The 21,406-nt window shown below is 43.0% G+C and overlaps 1 protein-coding gene across 1 annotated transcript in view; it reads right to left on the bottom strand.

Moving 5' to 3' along the window:
* Positions 1-223: 223 nt before the first annotated feature.
* The window catches only part of QDPR (quinoid dihydropteridine reductase), a 33,116-nt gene continuing 11,933 nt past the window's right edge, over positions 224-21,406 (bottom strand). The window contains exons 6-7 of the mRNA XM_077280009.1: positions 18,501-18,584; positions 224-1,551 (exon numbers count right to left, since the gene is read on the bottom strand). Coding sequence (XP_077136124.1) covers positions 1,446-1,551; positions 18,501-18,584 — 190 coding nt within the window. The 3' untranslated portion in view covers positions 224-1,445. The remainder of the gene's footprint in view (positions 1,552-18,500; positions 18,585-21,406) is intronic.

Raw genomic sequence — 21,406 nt, 5'->3', positions numbered from 1 at the left:
ATTTTTTATTTTTAGAAGAAAATACCATAAAATACTTATGTAAAATTCTTTCTGAATATTTGGTGTAGCGGGTCGACAATTGGAATCAGGAGAGCCTTTAGGGGCAGACAGGATCATGCATTGTGGTTGTGTATATGCCCCTTCCCTTTGCATTTTCCTATCCATCAGAAGAACTTGATAAAGAAGTTGAAATAAAGACAACTGTATGTTGAAATGAACTAGATTTGGATTCCAAGAGTGCTAATTTTAATATCAGGCAAGAAAACTTTCATAAAGGATTTTACAGCAATTCTGATCTGGATTTTCAAAGTAATTAAACCAGAAACATATGGTCTAAGAACTATTTAATTTCGTGTGCAGTTTGTATGGTTCAGTCTGAGGACAGATGCGTTTTGGAAATAAAAAAAACGTTCATTGAATCTCGTCACCAAGGATTCTTCATTACAGCAGCCCAGTCGAATCTTTTCTTAGTCCACATGGGTCATCTGGGACATCCTAGACCTCATGTAATAATATTCCCATCCTAGCCCCAATCTTGTAGTAATGTCCCCCCTCCTGTAGTAATATCCCCATCCTGGTCCCCTATCATGTAGTAAAGTATATATAGTTAAAGGGGTTGACTAAAAGAGTTGAGCGAATTTTTCAAAATTCGGTAATGATTTTGATCGTCAGAGAATATTGTTTTTGCAATATTCTACAAACGTCAGTGGGAGTAAGAATGACCGAATATGTTCGGAATCGAAACCAATCAAACAACAAATTTGGCATTAATAGGGTTCCAATATGGCAAATTCAGATTCGGCAAGACCGATTCTGAACATATTCGCTCAACTCTACTCATGAACTCATGACCTATAAAAGCACATGTACGTTTCTTAGGATTTCGCTCAATAAGCCAGAACAGAGAGCTGCTTTTTATCCCTTTCTTGCAGGCTTACACGTCTAGCGGGTCAATGGTTACCACTGTATCTTTACAGCACTGTCATCGTTGGTATGAATCCAACCGTGGAAATATATGTTCTCCCTAGTTTGCAGGGGCTTACTTAGTTTCTTCCCAGACTCTTTTGAAAAGGTGCTTGCGCCAAGACACAGACCACAGTGATCGTGGTAGTCTCCGATAAGAGAACCACATTAAGCAAAGCTTCAATTAGGAAAGCGGGATCTGGCTTCCGGGTTCACCTTAATAAAAAATAAATAAATCCAGAAATACTAATAGAAAACACACAATTCCTAAAACTGTGATGTATTATAAATTGTATCATTTTGGTTTTTAATTCACTAATCACATGAGATCTATAGCGTTATCAGAAATATATAATCCGCAGACAGGTTAAAAATAAAAAAAAATAAAAAATTGTAACTGCACTTAAGGAAATAGTGGAGAAAATAGGATGGAACCGTAAAGAAACGATCAGTTTACAGATCAAAGATTCTCCAGGCCGTCACTACAGCTGGGCTGGAACAAGCTCAGTTTTCCCCTTTTCGGTGATCACTTGTATAAGACTGCCAGATTTGGGCCGGTTAGTCCCAGCGGTCCATTTAAAAAACGTCCTGCAAGAGTAAAAAGAAAAAAAATAATAATAAATTAGCAGGTGACATAAAAATCAATAGCAGTTATTCAACAAATTGCATCGTATGTGTATCCAGCAAGTGACAATTATAGACTTTAGGTCTTCTGCTTCAAGAATATTGCAATATCATGGATTTTAAAGGAAAGTAGAAAAATATAAGGGTATGTGCACACGATGATTTTTAGATTAATTCCACCACAGAAAGAGCCTGAAAAATAGATAGAGATATAGGATACGGAGAGCTATATATTTGGCAGCATAATGGTGGCTGCAGTAGCATGTGTCTGCTATTTTCAGGTAATATTTCTACCTAAAGATGTACCAATCTGTTATGCGGTTATTTTGAAAAATCCTTCATAGATATGAAGTTGTTTCTATGTCTGCTATGTTTTTTTGACTGGGTCATGGCAAATCTGCTGGGCTTAAAGATGGCAGCAGAATAAGTCATGTTAAAGAATGGCAGTATAACAATGTGTATGCACAATAGCACTTTATTGACTATTATGGTCTGTAATTTATCGGCTGTGAAATTATTTATTTATTCTGTATTTTTTCTGTGTCTTTGCAGTATATAGAGGCATATAGACAGATTAGACTATTAGTACGTCCTTTATGTGGATAGTTAAAAATTAGAGGGCCCATTTATGTAGTGCTATTTTTGTGCTAATATTCTAGCTAGTGCAGCAACTTATTCCATTTTTTGTTGCTACACATTACTCTAACTAGCGTAGTAACACTGCTCCGGCTTCATTTTTTTCAATTTATTTTTATTTTTACTTCACAGCGTGACCTAGGTTTTGTTGTGTGTATGGTATTGGGGTGTGGGCGTGGGTAGATGCCAGGGTCCAGTTAAGGGCTAGAAGGGACAGCCGACGTTGAGTGGGGGCACCAAATCGAATTGTAGGGTGCCAACCTCCACTGTCAAGAAGGGATTCAGTACACTAGGAGTCATGATAGGGATTTATCCAAGAATAATTTTTTTTTATTAAAAAGAGTTCCTGTAGCACTTCGGCTGTAGCATCTTCCCGCCTAAACCTACTAGTTGTGGTGTTGGTAGCTTTATTTACTTGTTAGTATATTTTATGATGATACATTAAAGATATTTTTTAGGGCGTTTTTTTTTCTTGGTTTACATATCCAATATGAGGCAATACCCAGCATGTGATCAGAAACAACTGCATACGGTGGGACTTAGAAAGGAAGTATTGCCATTTGACTTTTGTAGCACAAATTTAGAAGTAATAGTTGGGGGGTGCAATAAAAAAAACTGCAGAAAACTCCTAAAAGAGGGACCCAATTTGAGAAACTAAATTCGCCAGGGAATTGTAGAGGATGTTATTGAGTATTTTTATCCCACAAGGCACGTTTGAGAAATTAGTGCACAAATTTTGGATATTGCAGAGTGAACATTGCAAATGTGCCATTTTAGTGAGCAATACATAGTGCAAAGAACATAAACTGATAAAATCTAAATATTTGATCCCCCCCCCCCCCCCCAAAGCAGCTGAAATTTGCTCTACAAGTGGCCAGAGTCAATTGATGTACAAGCAGACGACACCTGCCTCCTATATTGCTTGGTCGTAGCTGCCGAGTAGTGCACTAAGTTCTCTGCAGTATAAGATAACACATAGTACTCATTTACGGCCACTAGCAATGTTTGGAGCAGTTGTGTTCTGCCGATATATTGCTGAACTCCTTCTGTCAGAGCAGTTGTCAGCTGATTGGTGGGCGTCTAGTGTCAGACCCCAAATATCCCATACTGGTGACCTATCCGGATTGATCAATCATTAGATCCCAGAGAACACCTTTAGGCCGGGGTCACACTAAACGTATGGAAAAATCAGTCCGAGTCTCCCTGCCGAGAGTCGCACAAGTGTTCTCCGTATGGTCATCCATGTGTAATGTGATTTTCTCGTATCTTTATATCCGTATGACATGCATATGGCTTTACATTTCTCACAGCATTTCCCCATTGAATTTAATGGCTCAGTGGGCTAAAATGAGGTAAATGTGTGCGTATTTGTCTCAAGCTAGACGAATGGTCCGTGTGGTGTGCGAGTTTTTTCTCTCGCACCCATAGGCGTGCATTGGCGAGTCTCGGACGATATACGAGTACAAATAGCAGCATGCTATGATTTTACACGCACGTCGAATATGCCTGAGAGAATACGGTGATGTGAGCTGTCCCATAGATTAACAATGGTCCGAGTGCTATGTGAGGTTTTCTCGTATAGAACTCGTCCGTATTCTACGCTAGTGACACCCCGGCCTCAAGTTGGTTCTCCCCTCTGCTCTCTAGCAATGCTACAGGGCTTCGAAGGGGAGGCCTTCTTGCTTTGGGTTTTTTTTTTTTTTTTTTTTTTTTTTTTTTAAACATGGAATACCTGATAACACTTTCAATTAAGGGATTGTTTTTTGAAGGATGTTTTATTTTTTTTGTTTGTTTTAGTTAGCCAGGAATCTTGTAAATTGTTAAATTTCGATTTTTGGAGAAAATATTTTTTTTCACACTGAAAACACTTTAGAAAAAAATGTATTTGTTTCTGCATCACCATATTCTGCGAGTTACGACTTATTTCCTGAATTTTGGGTGGAATGATTTTATTTTGTCTTTTAAACAAGGAGTCTCAAACTGAGCTGGGAAAATGGGCCGCAGTAATGTCCTCAATCCTGGTCCCCATCTTGCAGTAATGTCCCACCATCCTGATTCCCATCTTGCAGTAATGTCCCCAATCCTGATCCCCAATTTTGCAGTAACATCCCTCAATCCTGGTCCCCATTTTGCAGTAATGTCCCCCATCCTGCTCCCCGTCTTGCAGTATTGTCGCCGTCCTGGAGTAAGGTCCCCCATCTTGCAGTAATGTCCCCAATCCTGGCCCCATGTTGTAGTATTGTCCCCCATCCTGGTCCCCTTCTTGTAGCAGCATCCTCCATCCTGGTCCCCTTCTTGTAGCAGCATCCTCCATCCTGGTCCCCTTCTTGTAGCAGCATCCTCTATCCTGGTCCCATTCTTGTAGCAGCATCCTCCATCCTGGTCCCATTCTTGTAGTAGCGTCCTCCATCCTGGTCCATTCTTGTAGTAGAGTCCTCCATACTGGTTCCATTCTTTACATGCAAAAAAAAAAAAATCTTCGTTCCTGCCCTTGTTCTCTCAGCGTACAGCATCCTGTTCCTCATCCACAGCCGAGAATCACATAGAGACGTCATGGGCGGCGGCAAGTGAGACGCAGATGTCAGCGGCTGGTCTCCGATATGCATGTGGCTGGTATAGGTATTGCAGTGCAGACAGACTGGATGCAATGGTCTGAGGAGCTGCACAATGGAGTCCAGGGGGTTGTTTAGAACACAAGGGCAGAGTGTTTGAAACCACTGTCTTAAGGTACCGTCTCACAAAACGATTTACCAACGATCACGACCAGCGATACGACCTGGCCGTGATCGTTGGTAAGTCGTTATGTGGTCGCTGGGGAGCTGTCACACAGACAGCTCTCTCCAGCGACCAACGATCAGGGGAACGACTTTGGCATCATTGAAACTGTCTTCAACGATGCCGAAGTCCTCCTGCAGCACCCGGGTAACCAGGGTAAACATCGGGTTACTAAGCGCTGCGCTCTGCTCTCACTGTACGGCGGCACTCAGTCAGAGCAGGAAGCAGACGGCAAGGGACCTGACGGACACCGAAAGGCGAGTATGTACTGTTTGTTTTTTTTTGTAACCAGGGTAAACATCGGGTTACTAAGCGCGGCCCTGCGCTTAGTAACCCGATGTTTACTCTGGTTGCCAGCGAAGACATCGCTGAATCCGTGTCACACACACACACACACACCGATTCAGCGATGTCAGCGGGACCTCAACGACCAAAAAAAGGTCCAGGCCATTCCGACACGACCAGCGATCTCACAGCAGGGGCCTGATCGCTGGTACGTGTCAAACATAGCGAGATCGCTACTGAGGTCGCTGTTGCGTCACAAAACTAGTGACTCAGCAGCGATCTCGCTAGCGACCTCGCTATGTGAGACGGGGCCTTTACACTATCCACAGAGTGGTAAAAAGTGATAAAAGTATTCTTTGAGTCAGTATGACCACTGCGATAGTGTTTATGGAGCCTTAAAGCCTTAATGTTTTGCTATATTTGCACACTAAAATGTATTTATTTTTAATAAAGTTAGATGACCGTTGTATGAAGGCTTCTTTTTTGTGGAATGAGGTTAATTTCAGAAATACCATTTTATTTTTCTTGTTTTCTCTTTTGATCACATTTTGTTCAATATTTAGCATAATAAAAAAAAACCAAAAAAAAAAAACTATATTTTGTAGTGCTTACTGTACAGATGAAAAAAAATGGGTATTATACCTACCGATAATTCGGTTTCCAGGAGTCCATCCTGACAGCACGCTGGAGGACGTCCTCCTCCTCCTTGCAGGGACAGGAAATACAACACGAGAGGTTAAAAGGTCCCACTCCACCCCCTTTCCCTCAGTGTTTTGACAAGTACCACACCATGGATAGATATACTTTGCAAAAAAACTCTTTATTACCAATATATACAGCATATGAAAATAGAATACATGGGGGGGAAGTAACGGTGCTGTCAGGATGGACTCCTGGAAACCGAATTATCGGTAGGTATAATACCCATTTTCCAGGACGTCCCCCTGACAGCACGCTGGAGAATACCAAAGAAAACCTCCTTTAGGGTGGGACAACTGCCTGGAGAACTTTTCTCCCAAAAGATGTTTGATGTGCAGCTAACACATCCAATTTATAATGCTTACAAAAAGTATTTACTCTGGCCCAAGTAGCGGCCTTGCAAATCTGATCTAGGGATGCCCCTGCCCGCTCGGCCCATGAAGCCGAAACCGCCCTAGTAGAGTGCGCTTTAATCCCTACTGGACAATCCATCCCTTCTGATGTGTAGGCTTTTGAGATTATAGACGTGATCCATCTAGCAATTGAGGTCTTGGAAGCTTTTTTACCTCTATTTCTGCCCCCAAATAAAATAAACAGATTAGAATCCTTCCTCCAGGAACTAGTGGCTTCCAGATAGTCTAAAACTGCCCGTCTAACATCCAGGGAGTGTAATGCCCGTTCCTTTTCATTAGAAGGATTGTCACAAAAGGAAGGTAGAATTATTTCCTGGTCTCGATTTTTTAACGAGGCTACTTTGGGGACAAAAGTTGGATCTAATTTTAGAATTATATGGTCTTCCCGGACCTGAAGGTAAGGATCTTTAATTGAAAGGGCTTGAATCTCGCCTACGCGCTTAGCTGTTGTAATGGCTACCAAGAAGGCCGTTTTCCAGGTACGTACTAAAATAGGCATATCTTCTCTAAGAGTATAGGGATCTTTGCATAGAGCCCTAAGAACTAAATTTAAGTCCCAAGAAGGAACTAGTTGCCTCAAGGTAGGACGTAATCTCTGGATGGCCTTCACGAATCTAATTATCCACGGGTGAGACGCCAATGGATAATCTAGGAAAGTACTGAGCGCCGAAATCTGAACTTTAAGAGTACTTGGCCTAAGCCCCATGTCGAAGCCAGACTGTAGAAAATTCAAAACTCGAGGAACATCCAAGGCTCCCGGTATCCCGGCCGACCTGCCACTTTCTGTACAAAACTTCTTCCAAATCTTGTGATAGATGGCCGCAGTAACAGGCTTTCTACTAGCCTGGATGGTTGAAATTACTTTGTCCGACAGACCTCTGGCCTTTAACATGTCCCTCTCAGGATCCATGCTGATAGATGTAATCTCCCTGGATCTTGATGTAACACCGGTCCCTGATAGATGATGTCCTTCCATAACGGGAGTCTGATAGGAGCCATGATGGTGGAAAACCCTAACAATGGGAACCAGCTTCTTTTTGGCCAGTATGGTACTATTGTTATCACTGTTGCACGATCCTCTTGAATTTTCCTGAGCACTACTGGGATGAGTGCTATTAGAGGGAACGCATAAGATAGAGGTTCGTCCCATCTCTGACTCAGTGCGTCGACTGCTTCCGGGATGTCTGAAGGGTTGAGGGAATAAAATCTTGGCACCTTCGAGTTTTTCCTTGTAGCGAACAAGTCTATGCCAGGAGTTCCCCAACGGTGGCATAGTATTTGAAAAATGCTTTGATTTAATTCCCATTCTGTTGGGGACACCTTTCTTCTGCTTAGGTAATCTGCCAGAATGTTTTGAGATCCCTCTAGATGTACCGCTGTTATTGACAGGATCGTGTTTTCTGACCAAGCAAAAATCCTTTGAGCTAGATCTTGAAGAGCCCTGTGTCTGGAGCCTCCCTGGTGTCTCAAAAAGGATACTGCTGTCACATTGTCCGATAGGATTTTTACGTGTCTGTTTCTTAGGCGGGGACGATTTCTTCTGAGGGCCTCCCAGACTGCGTACAATTCTCTGTAGTTTGATGACATCCGACTGATTTTTCTTGGCCATTCTCCCTGAAAGAATTTTCCTTCCAAATGTGCTCCCCATCCCCACTGACTTGCGTCCGTGGTGATAACCACGCAGGGGGTTGTGATCCATGGGACACCTACTTTTAGGTTGTAGTCTCGAGTCCACCATTGTAGAGATCTTCTTACGTCTATTGATAGACGAAGCCTTTTGTCCAGGGATGAACGATGACGGTCCCATATTTTGAGAACTTGTTCCTGTAGTGGCCTTGAGTGTGCCTGAGCCCACCTGACACAAGGGATGCAAGCTGTCATCTTCCCCAACATTTTCATGGCAGATCTTACTGTAACCGGACCCTTTAGGAATTCCAACACCATCTTCTTCATTGAAAGCCGCTTGACTTCTGGTAAAAAGGATTGTCTGGCCGTAGAGTCCAGGAGTACTCCTAGAAATATTTTTCGGGATTCGGGCCTTAGATGTGACTTTTCCCGGTTTACTACCCATCCTAGGTGTTCCAAAACCGTTATTACTCGATCTCTGTGTTTTAGCAGAATATCTTCTGATCTTGCCACCACGAGAAAATCGTCTAAGTATGGAATTATCGTTATACCTTGGTTTCTTAGGTAAGCCACCACTTCTGCTATCAACTTTGTGAAAATCCTTGGAGCCGATGCAAGGCATTGAAATTGGAAGTGGCAGGTTTGGTCCGGAAATTTCACCGAGAACCTTAGCAGGTCCTGAGAAGAGGGATGTATTGGAACCTGATAATATGCACTCTTCAGGTCGAGAGTGCACATCACCGAGTCTTTGTTTATCAGATGGATCGTTGATTTTATAGACTCCATCCTGAATCTTTTGTATTTTACGTACATATTTAGAGGTTTTAAATTTATTATCGTTCGGGATTCTCCTGATAATTTCGGGATTGAGAAAAGAGACGAATAGTGACCTGAACCTATTTCTGGAGAGGGAACCCGAACTATGACCTGGGAGCTGAATAGCTTTTGTAGGTCTGAGTACATAGGGGAGTTTGAGGTTACAACGGTTGGAGCGATACACCTCTGTGGTACGCGGGATATTAGTTCTATTTTGTAACCGTCTGCAATAATACCGAGGACATATCTGTTGTCTGAGATCATACTCCAAGAATCTAGAAACAGACTTAATCTCCCGCCTATCCCTATGGCGTCATTGCCTTCTTTGTCTATAGTTTGAACTAAAAAGGGAACTCCTTCCCTTTCTGTTTTGAGTAAAGGAACCCCTGAAGGACCCCCTGCTGGGTCTCCATTGTTCTCTATACTCAGGCTGCCTGCGGGGGGGAGGGGGGGGAGGGGGAAAGGGCCTTTTCCGAAACGGCTGAAACTTCCTGGGTTTTTCCTCCGGGAATCCTTTTTTAGCATCTGATGCAGATTCTAGAATATCATCCAGAGCCTGACCAAAAATTTTGGACCCCATAAATGGAATGGCGCATAATTTATTTTTTGATGCGTTATCCCCCGACCAAGATCTAAGCCAAATAGCCCTACGGGTTGCATTTGACAAAGAACTATTTCTGGCTGCAAATCTAACAGACTCAGCCGAAGTATCTGCCATAAAAGCCGTAGCTGACTTTATAATAGGCAGGGAGGCAATTATATCTGCCCGCGGGGTCTTGTTAATCAAATGTTCTTCTAATTGTTCCATCCACAGGAACATGGACCTTGCTACTGACGTAGCCGCGATATTAGTTTTAATCAGAGCTGCTGAGGTTTCCCAAGCTCGCCGTAATAGGATATCTGCCTTCCGATCCATTGCGTCCCTGAGACTTGAGGAATCTTCAAAAGGGATGGAAGTCTTCTTTGTAACCTTGGCTATAGGCACATCTACTTTCGGAATTTCTTCCCAGGTCTTGATTTCTTCAGGGTTAAACGGAAGACGACCTTTAAATTCACGTGACCACCAACCTACGCTCCGCATCTTTCCATTCTTGGGCTATCATCCGACGAATGTGTTCGCTCACAGGGAAAACCGTCTTTTCTTGATGTGTGAGACCTCCAAACATCTGGTCTTGTCTCGATTTCAGCCGTGGTTCCTCCTTTATCTGCATAGTTTCTCTTACCGCTTGAACCAGCTGCTCCGTGTCTTCCACTGGGAAATAATACTTTCTTCCTTGGTCTTGATCTTCCTTAGGCAACTCTCCTTCTTCTTGATCTGAATCTCTAAACTCCAATTCTTCTTCTGAAGAATCGTACCGATCCTCCTGAGCTGCCTCACTTCTGGGTCTCTTACGTGCTGGGCCTGGACTGGTCCGACCGCTTTGAGACATTGAGGCCAGGGAGTTCTGGACCTCCTCTCGGATTAGGCTCCTCATTTCCGACAATAAAGAAGGTTGTTCCTCTCTGACAATCTTGGAGATACACGAGCTGCAGAGAGCTTTATTATATGTCTCTGGAAGCTTCGTATTACACACAGAACACCTCTTAGACTTTGAAGATGCTTTTCCCGTCTTCTTTGTCAGAGGGAGGGGATTTTGTGTGGCCTCCTTATCCTTAAATATAAGAATAGGCATTGCTCAGTGTATATGTAAAATTTAACGTCATTCTGCGCCCCGCGCACTTACCCCTGCCTCCTCACTTCTGACCTCCATATCTTCTGTTGAGGAATACACAGGGTAAGTGTGTAATCTCTTAATGAAATAAAGGATATAGCAGCTTCTGCTGCGCTCACCCTTAGTCTCCGGCATGTGATGCGGTTCAATATGCTGGCTGGCCCGGACTACCGCTGTATCGTGTCCTGCCGTCACTCAAAACAATCTTGCGCCTTATCCTCCTTCATACAGAGGAAATCCGGCGCGCTATTGCAGTACCTCCGGGTTTATGTACGCGTACTTCCGCGTTCCACCCAGTGGAACGCACGCCGAGTGCCTCGCCTCCCCCCGGATGTGACGTCACCTTACCTCGAGACGCCACCGGAAGTGCTGTACGACCTAATTCCGCGTTCCACCTCGTGGAACGCAAACCGCTGCCGGATCTTCTGACCTGTGGCGCTTCTTGCTGGCCTGGCGCCCGAGCCGAGAGCCTCCCACCGGGAGGAAGCGGCTCTCACCCAGGAGCTCGTCCGCTCGACTGGTCTCTAGGCAGAGGGACTCCCCACCGGGGAGTTTCTGCCTCGGGCCACCGTCGCGGGGGAAAGATATTGGCATCGCCGCACGATCCCCCGGGCCCTCCGTAATGGTAAGTTTCTGCGCTGCTCCGCGCTGCTCTGCTCTCGTGTGTGTCCCTCCATGCAGGGACAGGAAAAACACTGAGGGAAAGGGGGTGGAGTGGGACCTTTTAACCTCTCGTGTTGTATTTCCTGTCCCTGCAAGGAGGAGGAGGACGTCCTCCAGCGTGCTGTCAGGGGGACGTCCTGGAAATTGGACATTTTTATAGATTGGGATATTTTGAACATTGCGCTACCACTTATGTGTACTTTTAGTTTCACAAAAAATAATGTTTCTTAGTTTGTAAATATTTTTTCATTACCTTTTTTATTCATTTTATTGGGCTTTATTTTTCCCGACTTACCACGTACCCAGTCTCAGTATGAAATTGTCCTTCACTAATATGATAGTTAGCTTAATACTATTAAGTAGAGCTGTACTACATTACATAAACCTTGTCATGAGGAGCATTGCACAGCGAATAAGCCTCCTTGCCGTGGCATGCCAGAGCAAGCATGTTACTCTCCACAATACATACACACACACACACACACACACACACTACCAAAGAGTTCAGTGCAGTGTGCAGCATCAGTACCACACCTACCGGTACCAAGAAAGAGGCAGTATACTTAGCGCTGCTCCCTGGTGCTGTAGACTGCGCTCATCATTCTCCTCTGCTCTGCTGGAGATCACCGCGAGCAGGGGAAAATGTTGAGTTACATTCAACTGATAACAGTGAGAGCAAGTGGCAGCTGATGGGACTACCATTCCCATCAACCTACACCTGCTGCCCCTAATAACAGAGCAGTGGGTGGCTGATGGGAGTATTCATCAGCCACCGCTTGCATAATAAATGAAAAATATGGCATGGGATCCCCTGTATTTTTGATAACGAGCCAGGCAAAACCAACAGCTGCGTGCTGCAACCATCAGCTGTCAGCGTTAGCAAAGCTGGTTATCAAGAATAGAGGGGTCCCCATGCATTTAAAGAAACATTTTTAAAAAGACATTGGGTCCCCTGACAATTTTGACAACCAGCCTTGCTAAAGCAGACAGCTGTGGGCTGGTCTTCACAGTTTGGTAAGGGGTCATGGAAATTGATGCCCCCACCTCCCAAGCCTACTGCCCCCAGAAAAGGAACCTCTATTACACTGTGTGCAGAAATATTAGGTAAGTTGTATTTTAGAGCATTATTTTTATTGTTGATCAACAACTATGTTCTCAATCAACCCAAAAGACTCAAAATATCAAAGCTTAATATTTTTGGATTTTTTTTTTTTTTATTTTTATTTTTTTTTAGATTTGGCCATCTTAGGGGGATCTCTGTTTGTACAGGTAACTATAAGTGTATGTGCCCATGTTGCGGATTCTGAAAAGGAAGTTGCTTAATAATTAGGCGCACCTTATATAGGGTGTTGATGTCATTAGACAACACCCCTCCTCATTACAGAGATGCACATCACCTGATTTACTTAAAGCCGGTTTCACACGTCAGTGGCTCCGGTACGTGTGGTGACAGTTTTCTCACGGACCGGAGACACTGACTCACGTAGACACACTAAAATCAATGTGTCTCTGCACATGTCAGCGTGTTTTCACGTTTGTTCGTTTGAAAAACACGGAGACATGTCAGTGTTCGTGGGAGCGCACGTATCACACGGACCCATTAAAGTCAATGGGTCCGTGTAAAACATGTACCGCACTCGGATGCTGTCCGTGTGCCGTGCAGGAGACAGCGCTACAGTAAGCGCTGTCCCCTGCATCTGGTGCTGAAGCCGCCATTCATTTTTTCTCTCCAGCAGCGTTCGCTGGAGAGAAGGAATGAAAAATAGTTTTATTTTTTTTGTGTTTAAAATAAAGATCCTTGTCACCACCCCCTTCCCAACCCCTGTGCGCCCGCCCACTGGAAATACAATACTCACCCGGCTCCCTCGATGCTTCCTCTCAGGGCCGCAGCTTGTCCTGTATGAGCGGTCACATGGTGCCGCTCATTACAGTGATGAATATGCGGCTCCACCTCCCATAGACACCCTGGCAAGGAAATTCTTGAATAGAGGATACCCACGAGAAATAATTACTATGGCCAAAAGAACGGTCTTGAACAAGGATAGGAAAGAGTTACTGCGGGGGGGGGTGGACAAAATACTAAAAAATCCTTAACTAGAATACCATGTGTGATGACATACGGAGGAAAGTGGGAGGATAGCAGAAATAATCAGAAAACATTGGGGAATGCTAGGTAATTGTTTGCCGGGCATAAAAGAATTCAGAGAGCCCCCACTATTTTCTTGTTGCAGAGGTAATAATATTAAAGACCATGTAGTGAAGTCTGACATTGTGCTTTGACACATATTTTTTAGAGGACCAATCACTGGGACAAGCCAGAAGGGTTGTTTCCCGTGCTTGTCATGTGTGAATTGTGCTAACATGCTGAAGGGCCCTACATATAAACATCCGGACACTAATAAAATATATACAATAGGACAATTTTTAACATGCAACTCTGACCACGTGATTTATTTGTTAGAATGCCCTTGCAAACTGTGGTACGTGGGGGAGCCTACGTGTGAGTTGAGAGTGCGCATTAACAATCACCGGCATTCAATTAGGAAAAAGCGGCTTGACCTCCCGGTCTCGAAACACTTTACGGAATTGGGACATGTGGAGAAGGATCTTAAAATTTAGAATAATTGATAAGGTCCCCATACAGAGGAGAGGGGGGGGGGGATAGAGTATCCCTTTTAAAAAAAACAAGAATTAAGATGGATTTATGAACTGAATACTCTAAAACCGAAAGGTCTCAATGTGGAATTTAAAATTTACCCTAGCATGTACTAACCCTGGAAGTATGCCTATGAATCAGATGTATATGGGCTCCTAGTCTGACTGTTGGAGTGTGACATAGAAATGTAATTTTTGCATCTTCACTCCAATTTTAACTGTCATTTTATATTATTTTAGAGATATCCTCACGTCTTCCAAGATTACACAATCCCCAGCCTGACGGTGGATGGAGCATAACCACATGGAGGATGAAACTACTTATCATTTTTTTCTATTTATTTTTTTTCTCTTTTGTTATATAATGTTTTTTTAATTTTTTCTTGACTATGTCATCACTGTCGGCCAGTAGCAATGACGGACTAACTTAATAAAGGAAATGCATGGTAAAATACAGTGGAGTTTAAGCCTGCTATATATACACAATATATGGACATTTGGCAGTATATTATCACTTATATGGACCCTCCGACAAGGATGGTATGGCCTTGAAGGGCTGTGGATCTAGTTGGAGGGACATTGGCAAGCAGAAACAACCTGAAAACGGTGCCGTCCGTTGTGCCAGAGTGTAAACTAAAATGACTTAGCCATGTAATGTCCATTAATAGAAAATATAGCGTAATATACAAAATATAAAGGAGAAGTGTACTGCAAGTGTATTTGATTGGCTGGCAAGCTATGGCAGAGTGTGATGACGTCAGGACATGCGCAGTAAGGAGAATAGAACGCCGATAATGTTAAATAGCGTCCTCCATGTGGTCTGCTCTGTGGGCATCAGGGTAAGGAAACAAAATAATTATAAATAACACATGATAGATGTACAGTATGAAGGAATCAACAAGGAAATGTATAAAATATGAAAAAGAGGGAAAAAAACTGAGGAGATAAAAACTATAGTAGCACGTTAGCACAATGCACAATGCACTTTAATGATTGCACGAATAACTTGTATGTACACATTGTAATAACTTTTTATAAAGTAGTAATGATGTATGAGTAATTATGCAAATGTTTGTAGATTATGCCTATAAAACCACAGATGTTGGTACCACTCACTGCTTGAAAAAGGCTCAGTGTGAGCCGAAACGTCGCACAGAGATGTGGGCTGAATAAATCCTACTTTTTATCCCCCTGAAAGAACTTGGAGTGCTGCCTTCTTTTGCTCTTTTTTAATACATATTGGGTGGAGGAGTGGACCACTCTACCCAGGAGGCCAGGCACCCATCGGTGAGCATTGTGCTGTTCCAATTTTAATAATATCTCTCTATATATATATATATATATATATATATATATATATATATATATATATATATATATATATATATATATATATATATATATATATATATATATATATATATATATATATATATATATATACACACTCACCGGCCACTTTATTAGGTACACCATGCTAGTAACGGGTTGGACCCCCTTTTGCCTTCAGAACTGCCTCAATTCTTCGTGGCATAGATTCAACAAGGTGCTGGAAGCATTCCCCAGAGATTTTGGTCCATATTGACATGATGGCATCACACAGTTGCCGCAGATTTGTCGGCTGCACATCCCAAAGATGCTCCATACAAGGCAGGATGGATCCATGCTTTCATGTTGTTTACGCCAAATTCTGACCCTACCATCCGAATGTCGCAGCAGAAATCGAGACTCATCAGACCAAGCAACGTTTTTCCAATCTTCTACTGTCCAATTTCGATGAGCTTGTACAAATTGTAGCCTCAGTTTCCTGTTCTTAGCTGAAAGGAGTGGTACCCGGTGTGGTCTTCTGCTGCTGTAGCCCATCTGCCTCAAAGTTCGACGCACTGTGCGTTCAGAGATGCTCTTAGGCCTACCTTGGTTGTAACGGGTGGCGATTTGAGTCACTGTTGCCTTTCTATCAGCTCGAACCAGTCTGCCCATTCTCCTCTGACCTCTGGCATCAACAAGGCATTTCCGCCCACAGAACTGCCGCTCACTGGATTTTTTTTCTTTTTCGGATCATTCTCTGTAAACCCTAGAGATGGTTGTGCGTGAAAATCCCAGTAGATCAGCAGTTTCTGAAATACTCAGACCAGCCCTTCTGGCACCAACAACCATGCCACGTTCAAAGGCACTCAAATCACCTTTCTTCCCCATACTGATGCTCGGTTTGAACTGCAGGAGATTGTCTTGACCATGTCTACATGCCTAAATGCACTGAGTTGCCGCCATGTGATTGGCTGATTAGAAATTAAGTGTTAACAAGAAGTTGGACAGGTGTACCTAATAAAGTGGCCAGTGAGTGAGTATATATGTATATATATATATATATATATATATATATATATATATATATATATATATATATATATATATATATATATATATATATATATATATATATATATATATATATATATATATATATATGTGTGTATGTGTGTATGTGTGTATGTGTGTATGTGTGTATGTGTGTATGTGTGTATGTGTGTATGTGTGTATGTGTGTATGTGTGTATGTGTGTATGTATATATATATAGATATATATATATATATATATATATATATATATTTTACACACACATATACATATATACACACATATACACACATACATGTGCATACACACCGTATATACTCGAGTATAAGCCGACCCGAGTATAAGCCGACACCCCTAATTTTGCCACAAAAAACTGGGAAAACTTAATTACTCGAGTATAAGCCTAGGGTGGAAAATGCAGCAGCTACCGGTAAATTTCAAAAATAAAAATAGATACCAATAAAAGTTAAATTAATTGAGATATCAGTAGGTTAAGTGTTTTTGAATATCCATATTGAATCAGGAGCCCCATATAATGCTCCATACAGTTTGCTCCATATTAAAATATGCCCCATATAATGCTGCACAAATGTTGATTATGGCCCCATAAAATGCTCCGTAGAGATATTTGCCCCATATGCTGTTGCTGCGAAAAAAAAAAAAAAAAAAAAAAGAAATCACACATACTCACCTCTCATCGCTCAGGCCCCCGACACTTGCAATATTCACCTGTCCTCGTTCCAGCATCGCGGTGTCTTCCGCGTCCTCCGCACTAACGTTCAGGAAGAGGGCACGGACTAACCACGTCATCACGCCCTCTGACCGAGCGTCACTGCAGAGGACGCGGAAGACAGAGCTGTGCCCGGAACCAGGAGAGGCGAGTATAGCAAGTTCCAGGGTCTGAGCGACGAGAGGTGAATATCGCGCAGTGCTGCCCCTCCCCATTATACCTGCTCCTGGCGCAGTCCCTGCGTCTCCGGGCAGTGACAGCTTCTTCAGTCACCGTTATGGCTCATTACAGTAATCAATATGCGGCTCCACCCCATGGGAGTGGAGTCTGGTCCATATTCATTACTAATGAGCGGTACCATGTGACCGCTCAACGCTGGAAGAAGCTGTCAGCGACCGGAGACGCAGGGACTGCGCCAGGAGCAGGTGAGTATGTTACAGCCGCCGCTCCCCCTCCCTCGCCGACCCCCCAGGGACAATGACTCGAGTATAAGCCAAGAGGGGCAATTTCAGCCTAAAAAAATGGGCTGAAGATCTCGGCTTATACTCTAGTATATACGGTAGTTGCATGGCCATATTCCAAGACAAGGTTTTTAATTTCCATCGATGACGCTGTCTTATCGCTTACTTTTTGCGGAATGAGATTAGATTTTTAATCGATGCATTTTGGGATAGATATGAGGTTTTGATTGCTTGTTACAGCATTTTTTGTGAAATTGCAGTAAAATAAAAAAAAAAAAAAAAAAAATGCTTTGGCGTTCGATTTTTTTCTTATAGTTTCTACTGAACGGGTTAATTATCTTTATATTTTGACAGATTGGACTTTTCTGATTACGGCAATAATTTTTTTTATATCTTTTTTACTGGGGAAAAGGGAACCATTTTAACTTTTGTTTTACTTTATTACTTCCCTTAGGGGGCTTGAAGCTGCAATTGTCTGGTTGCTAGAGCTATACACAACATCGCTTGCATATAGTAAAAATCACGGTCTCCTTTGAAGCCCGAGCACAGGCTAGGCTTCAAGGGAGCTAGGTAAGACAATCAAGTGGGTCTTCAGCAGACCCCAGACTGTCATAGCAAGCCATGGGTGACCCACCATTACATCACAGGAGCATCGATGAGCACATGGAATGACGAGGCTCCACATCGGTGATTGTTAAGTGCTGCAGTTTGACAGCGGCATTTTACAGGTTAACAATTGCGGACGGAGAACCGATCCACGTGTGATGGTTAGAGGCGACTGGCTGCAACAAAGCAATGACCTGCCAGGTCAGTAAGACTTAGGGCATACATGACAGCGGATGTCATAAAGGGGTTATTTAAATTTTTTTTTTTTTTTTAAATTAACTTTTTTATTCACATCTTTTCAATTTTCAGGATTGTATGAGGAGCATATTCCCAATTTTGTCAAAACTTTCATAATCATGACAACTACAGAACTGATTTGTGAAAATCCCCTCTCCCCACATTGTCGCAGAATAGACAGGAGCTTTGTTAAACCCAAGGAGAGCAAAATAATAAAACCACATCAGATATTGTACTCACTCCGCGATAAAGTCTAATGACGTCCAGGACGTGAAGTCAGCATCAGGCATGGAGGCCCTGTTTGCTGGTGTATCCAAGGTAACGCTGCCATGGAGGAGATAAGGTTTATTAAAAACACACAAAATACATCTAAGTGCGGACTTATAATATTAACCCTTCCTGGATCTAGGATACAGGTTTTAAATATACAGTTTTATATATCATGCATGTATGAGCGTGTATAGATAGAAACATATACACTGATCGGAATATTATACAGAGATTATATATATTTTGGGCACCCTACATGGTTAGTACCTAGTACTTCTGAGAGTATCACAGCTTGTAAACACTTTCTAGTCAGCCAAGAGTCTTTCAATTTTTGCTTGAGAGATTTTCATAAAATTTTCCTTGGAAAATTCATCCAGTTCTGTGAGATTCCTCGGTCGTCTTGCATGCACAGCTATTCTGAAGTCTAGCAACAGATTTTCAATAATGTTCAGATCAGAGGATCATTGTAAGGCCATGTTCACACAGTGCGTTTTTTACTGCGGAGCCGCAGCGGTTTTGCCGCTGCGGTTCCGCAGCTTTTTTCCATGCAGGGTACAGTACAATGTACCCTATGGAAAAGAGGAACCACTGTGCACATGATCCTGAATTTCAAAAAAAAAAAAGCCGCGCTGAATAGCTGCGGGAAAAAAGAAGGAGCATGTCACTTCTTTGTCCGAAACAGCAGCGGTTCTGCACCCATAGACCTCCATTGTGAGGTCAAACCCACAGTAAAACCCGCAGATCAAAAATATATCTGCGGGTTTTATTGCGGTTTGTGGTGCAGAACCGCTGCAGCCGGAAGTGCGGGGAAGCGGCCGGAAGTGCGTGGGCGGAGTGTCTTCCGAAGAGACATGGAGGCATACCGTCGCATGGGGATCGTGATTGATTTGGGGTGTGTGTGTGTGTGTGTGTGTGTGTGTGTGTGTGTGTGTGTGTGTGTGTGTGTGTGTGTGTGTGTGTGTGTCCCCATGCGACGCTAGTGCCACCAATGTGCTAAGTCGCCGTATGGGACTACTACTCCCATCCGGTATTAGGATGGGAGAGTTGTCCCTGTGTCCGGCGACTTAGCACTGTTGTAAAGTTACACAAAACACACACAATACACATACATGACACACAGTACAGTACAGTACATACAACATATAACACAGAGTATATACTCACCAACAGCACACTTGTAGGCGAAGCCCTCGATCCTCCAAGAAAAAATCCCAAAATAAAAAATCAAATTCATACTCCCTGTCCGCAGAATCCATAAAACGAGTGTCCCACGCCGATCGGCTGCTCTCCGGCGATACACTGCCAGGAGCGAAGCTCCTAGCAGTGTATCGCGTACTGTTCCGGAGTTCAATGGCTCCGGCGTCTCGGTTAACGGCAGTACAGCTGCGTTGAACTTTCCCACGCAGCACTGCCGTTAAGCGAGAGTGCCGGGGTCAATGCATGACACACCGACAGGAACTATGGCTCCTGTCAGTGTGTTGCTGCAGCCATGGAGAGCAGACATATCTCTGGATGTGTCTGTTCTCCATGGAAGATCTTCGTGGGACCCTCGATGGATTTCTGCGGACAGGGCCAGGGAGTATGAATTTTTTTTTTTATTTTGCGTCTTTTTCAGGTCGAGGGTCTTCAGGACGGATTGAGCGTACAATAAAATATGGTCAAAAAGTATGTAACTTGTAACTCAAAACTTGTATATGTATATATATATATATATATATATATATATATATATATATATATATATATATATATATATATATATATACATATATACACACACACACGTTACTGTTATTGTTCCCTTTTTTTAAATACTTAATAAAAAAATTTAATTGTTAAAAAGTGGGTGTCTTTAATTCATTAAAATATTTTTTTTCAAGTGTTTGTGTTTTTTTTTTTTAAACCTTTCATTGGATTAATAATGGATAGGCGTCTTATTGACGCCTCTCCATTATTAACCGGGATTAATGCCACCTTACAATAGCAAAAATACGTGATACGTGGCACTTAAATACGTGGCACTTAAATACGTGGCACTTAAATACGTGGCACGTGGCACTTAGGCTACGTTCACATTTGCGTTGTGCGCACAACGCAAACAAAAACGCAGCAAAACGCATGCGCAACGCTGCGTTTTGCGCCGCATGCGTCCTTTTTTTGATTGATTTTGGACGCAGCAAAAATGCAACTTGCTGCGTCCTCTGCGCCCGGACGCGTGCGCCGCAGGGACGCGTGCGCCGCAGTGATGCATGCGGCGCAAAACGCAAGTGCGACGCATGTCCATGCGCCCCCATGTTAAATATAGGGGCGCATGACGAAAGCGGCGACGCTGCGGCGCCCGACGCTGCGGCGCAGACCGCAAATGTGAACGTAGACTTAAATAGCTGGATCCGCAGGCTGTGATCTGGCCTACGCTCAGCACTCTGCGGAGCGCTGTCATTCAAAACACGTCCACTCATTTTGGTGTTTAGTCCCAAAATGGAGGATGGAAGAAGAAAAGGGTTGGACAAGGAAATGACATCATTTCTTTTTTTTTTTTTCCCCACTGCAGTTAAAGCTTTATTTGTGTCAAACACAGACAATCTGCAGAGAAAACTGCATAAAAAAACCGCACCAAAAAACGCACCAAAAACCGCACCTGCGTTTTCTGCCAAGAGCTGCGATTTTTAGTCCTAAAAAAAAGGATCAAAAAAAGGATCGTGTGAACATAGCCTAAAACCTGCAGCTTGCCCCTCTGGAGGTAGTCTGTTGTGGATTTTGACATAAGTTTAGGATCATTTTCAATTTGTAGATGCCATCCTCTATTCAATTTCAGCTTTTTTACAAATGGTGTTACAGTATATTTGCATCAAGAATTTGATAAAATTTCATTGAAT

The sequence above is a fragment of the Ranitomeya variabilis genome, chromosome 1, assembly GCF_051348905.1.
Source record: "Ranitomeya variabilis isolate aRanVar5 chromosome 1, aRanVar5.hap1, whole genome shotgun sequence".
Classification (NCBI taxonomy): Eukaryota; Metazoa; Chordata; class Amphibia; order Anura; family Dendrobatidae; genus Ranitomeya; species Ranitomeya variabilis.
Note: the sequence above shows the minus strand (reverse complement) of the source record. Positions and strands in the feature narration are given on the sequence as shown.